Source organism: Trypanosoma cruzi, genomic scaffold, assembly GCF_000209065.1.
Source record: "Trypanosoma cruzi strain CL Brener 1047053517101 genomic scaffold, whole genome shotgun sequence".
Taxonomy (NCBI): Eukaryota; Euglenozoa; class Kinetoplastea; order Trypanosomatida; family Trypanosomatidae; genus Trypanosoma; species Trypanosoma cruzi.
This window is the reverse complement of record NW_001849493.1, coordinates 1,250-5,973: the sequence shown is the minus strand read 5'-3', so window position 1 is coordinate 5,973 and position 4,724 is coordinate 1,250. Positions and strand designations below refer to the sequence as shown.

Below are 4,724 nucleotides of genomic sequence, written 5' to 3'. Positions count from 1 at the left end.
CGGGAATAGAACCAGTACATGTTCTCAGCGTACGTCTGAATAGCGGCAGCCAGTTCTCACACCAAAAGAAGCTTGTGATCCACCTTCCTCGTCGTTAGCGAATCATTACGAAGATGTCGAAAGGCACCTCGAACTTCCCCCGCCACCATTCCCCGCCAGGAGCGTCATGGAAAGCGGTTTCCCCTTTGAAGAAGGGCACGGTAGAGACGCAGCCTCCATTGTCGCCTGCATACATCCACAGACAGTTCCACCGCGCAGAATACGCGCCTGTATTTTATACGCATATATGTATGTATGTTTTCTTTGGAGGAAGTGGAGAGTCCAACAGCACGCCGCAACTCCCCTCCACGTCAAGGCGGATCACGCAGCAGGGAAACCAGCTCACATAGAAGAAGTAAAGAAAATGCCCCACCTCAAAACCCCAAACAAAAAGAAAGAAAAAGGAAGGACAATACACGCACACAAATATACATGCGCATATTAGAGTGGCCAACCGTTCCACACCAAAAGCAAAGACGAAGCCCCACCTCGTCCTATAAAACACCCCTTCCCCTAAAGACGCTCATAGACTACATTGCAGAAAAATTAACAACAAAAAAAAAATGGTTATCCGTGCCTGGATGAGGCCGCGTTAAATATTCAAAGAAATATCAAAAAAAAAAACGATGGAAGGTGACAGTTTGGCTTACTGCACCGCCCGGCATCCCCCCACACTTGAGAGAGGGCGGATCCAACACCCATACACAAGTCAAAAACCAAAAAAGAAAAAAACCGCAACAAATCAACACGCGCTCTCTTACAAAAATAATAATCCAACAATCGTTAAAAGAACAGCGCAGTTAACTAAGACAATTTATCATCTTCTGATCCTCATCGTGACGCACATTCTTCCTACGTTTTTCAAAGTAAAAGAAACTGTAAAAAATAATAACAATAAATTTTCCCCATTGTAATGGCACAGTTTTAACAAATTAATATTCAATTTCACAACGACACGTTTCTCCCTTTCCTTCCTTTTTTTTCCACAGCCGTGTCGCCGCCAGTGTGAATGGGGAAAAGAAAATATGCTGGTGGGAAAAGGGGCACACCGCCTACACGCGCGCAGCCTTAAACTGAGAGGGAGAAACAAACAAACAAAAATAAAGAATGGCGAAGCCAAATAATTTCTTTTGATCCGCTCTTTCCGCATGATGCTTCCTTTCTCCCACAGAAACTGCATTACCCACACCTCTTCTTTTTTAATTTAAAAATCGCGGGCAAACAGGCAGGAACTGCAAGAGACACGTGAATACACATGCAAGGCGGCAAAGAGGCGTAAGTAATAATTAATGAAAAAATAATAATTAAGCCACATCTCCGTCATCGTACACGGTGCTTCCTTGGTTCTTTATCACCGTGGGGACCTCAAAGCTTTCGTATCCAGGTGGAACAGTCATGAGCACCTCATCACCCAACGTTGCATCCAGCATCAGGCCGTTATTATTGTGGATTCGATCATTCCTGTCAATTGCATACAAGGGATTGTCGTTCATCTCCCGCAATACCATGTGCACCACCCACTTCGACTCATCAACACCGCGGCAACGGTAGAAGCAGACGGTGATTAGCGCAGCGGCAGCAATAACCGGCAGCAATACTGCAAGCAAGACAACATACCAATTCTTCTGCAGCCACGGGACCACTACAGCCGGTGGAAGTGTCGTAGTGCTGACGACGTACCCTTTTTGAGCCTCACAGACAACGCCAAATGAACGGTAAGGCGTGTCGATGTGGGTTTTGGGCGCAGGGTACCAATCATACCACGTTGCTTTCTCACTGTTATCCATCATATCCAGACGAAGGATTAAGAACGTCTTGCCGTGATGAGGGTAATGGTAGGGCCAATAAGCCTTGTACCCGTTCATTGGTCCCGCGTCAACAAGCGTATACAGTGTGCCCCTGAAAAAAGCAACACCAAGACCATCAGCCGAGGAGTCGGCAAACGCACCTTGATTCCACTTGAAGATGCAGTTTAACGTTGCCCACTTCAAACCTCGTCCACACCTTTTTTTGAGATCTGTTGTTGAAGTCGCTGCGTGGTCGGCGTCTCCACCCAGGTACGCATGGCTTGTTTTGTATTTACGGACTGCGGTCTTTCTCAACTCATCCGCGATGGCCGCATGTGCAGCAGGTGTTTGATCCGCAGAAAGGACGCCTCCACCCAAATGACAGACGTCATCAGAGCTAAAATAGCTCACGTCACCGGCATAATTGTCAAAAAAAATCGGATTGGAGTAGTGGAAATACCTCACAATTTCAATAACCACGTGTCCTTCCTCCTCCTTCCCTGCAGCGGTAAAGGAGGGATGGCTGCCCAGGTACTGCATCAGGAGGAACAGCACCATCCACCGGACTGCGTTCCTTGTTGCGGAGCGCGTTCGCATGCACATTAACTCAACTTCCATAATATTACCCGTCGTGTGGGAGAGCGTGTGAGTCCTCTATTTTCGCGTGGCGGAGACAAAATGAAGGGAGAGACGCCAAAACGGTGCAAAAAGAATGCTCTAGCGGTACAGGAACACTCTGTCAAACGATAAAACGTCTTGAGAGAGTCGGGCAGAATGACACGCAAGAAAAAATCCCTGTGGCCTTGTGAAAGGGGATGGCCCCGGCCCTCAAAGATTCACATATGCATACGAGGGGTAATTACCGTGCACGCAAAAAAGAACGGAATAATTCAATTCCCCCAACAACAACAAAAAGGGATCCCCATGAGTCCAACACACGGGCCCACAGTGGCCAGCACCGTCCGCACCGATAACCCATCGTAACAGCGCATGTGCAAAAGGAAAAAAGCGCAGCACGACCCCGCACACGGAATAACTTGAGCAAAAACAAAGGTGCGAGCGCATCGAACACCGACAATATAAATGAATAAATGAATAAAAAAAGGAATATCCACCTGGACTGCTGGCCGTATCCTAAAGTTATCATTAGAAATCAAACAAAACGGAAAGAAGAGAGGTGAATGGAAAAACTGTGGATCCGTCAAATCATAAAATTTTCCACCATATATGTAAATATATATATATTCGGAAAGCCGCTCACGTGGCCTTTGCACTCAGTGAGTGTATGAAATATTATTTCTTACGACGTGGCAGACTTTGGGCTCCTCCAACCACAAGACCCCGCCGCGAGGTGGGGATCAACAGGTGGTGGGTGGGTGGCAAAATAAAAATAAATTATCTTGCCTCTGTCTGCTCCCGGATGCCCTTAAAGTCTTTTTTTGCCAAAAATTCATACTGTAGAAAAGCGTCGTACAGAAGAGCATTACTTCTATCAGGATATATGTGCATACATATTATCCATTAAATAAGGCGGCCAGCTCTCCCGCGATCATTCTCCTCACAAGCTCCCAGAAAATGTCTGGGACTGGGAGGGAACAAAAATTTTATTTTATTTTTTCCCACAAGAAATCAAAAAACATCAAAGTAAAAAAGCACCAAAGAAAAAACAATTCGCACAACATTTAAGTAAAAAAGCAAACATGTCAATAAAAAGTAAATAAAAAATAAAAGAAAGAAATTCGAAAAAACAACAAATTGGATACGGAAGGAGAAGAAAGGAAGGAAGTGACATGTACTGCAAGCAGAGTAAATAAGGGAAAGCCAACGCGTCTGCAAGAAAAAAAAGGGGGGAGGGAGAGGGGAGGGAGAGAAAGATATAAATATTCACATATGTGTGTCTGCAGTAAAGTGACATCTACATATGTGTGTTACATGCATGCTCCACTGATTATGGCAGCTCTGCATGAAAATTTTACTTCTCCCTCCCTCCCTCCCTCTCTTCACATGCGCGCAGCAAAAAAAACACGTTACTTCTGTTCAGTCACAGACGACATCAATACTTTACATATAAACAAAAACATCAATAAAAGAGGGCGAAACAAAAGAGAGGAAAAAAATAAAAAACGAAATAAAAATAAAAATAAAAAATAAATAATAAAAATAAAAATAAAAATAAAAATAAAAAAATAAAAAAAAAAAAAATAAAAATAAAAATAAACAAGAATGCAAGTAATATACGTAGGCAAATATCAATATCAATATGAAAGTTTGAGTTTGTCCCCCCCCCACCATAAATCCATCGGTCCACGAATACACGAATACATGAATACATGAATACATGAATACATGAATACATGAGTCCATGAATACATGAATACACGAATACATGAATACACGAATACATGAGTACATGAATACATGAATACATGAATACATGAGTCCATGAATACATGAATACATGAATACATGAATACATGAATACATGAATACATGAATACATGAGTCCACGAATACATGAATACATGAATACATGAATACATGAATACATGAATACATGAATACATGAGTCCATGAATACATGAATACATGAATACATGAGTCCATGAATACATGAGTCCATGAATACATGAATACATGAATACATGAGTCCATGAATACATGAATACATGAGTCCATGAGTCCATGAATACATGAATACATGAATACATGAATACATGAATACATGAGTCCATGAATACATGAGTCCATGAATACATGAATACATGAGTCCATGAGTCCATGAATACATGAATACATGAATACATGAATACATGAATACATGAATACATGAATACATGAATACATGAATACATGAATACATGAGTCCATGAATACATGAGTCCATGAGTCCATGAGTCC

At 42.5% G+C, this 4,724-nt stretch overlaps 1 protein-coding gene and 1 pseudogene across 1 annotated transcript, besides 6 other annotated features; both read right to left on the bottom strand.

Moving 5' to 3' along the window:
• Window positions 1–293, bottom strand: Tc00.1047053508945.20 (annotated as a pseudogene; the record flags this gene model as incomplete).
• Window positions 1–3,277: a sequence feature (areas not merged during assembly with more than two copies in the genome that could not be assigned to a particular haplotype).
• Window positions 1,320–1,347: a sequence feature (AT_rich).
• On the bottom strand, window positions 1,344–2,444 carry Tc00.1047053508945.10 (hypothetical protein, conserved; the record flags this gene model as incomplete). Its single annotated transcript, XM_799357.1, has 1 exon — window positions 1,344–2,444. One exon carries the CDS (start codon window positions 2,442–2,444, stop codon window positions 1,344–1,346), a length of 1,101 nt encoding a protein of 366 aa, XP_804450.1.
• Window positions 3,060–3,395: a mobile genetic element.
• Window positions 3,278–4,724: part of a sequence feature (heterozygous, non-Esmeraldo-like haplotype) that runs on past the window's edge.
• Window positions 3,424–3,444: a sequence feature (AT_rich).
• Window positions 3,939–4,044: a microsatellite.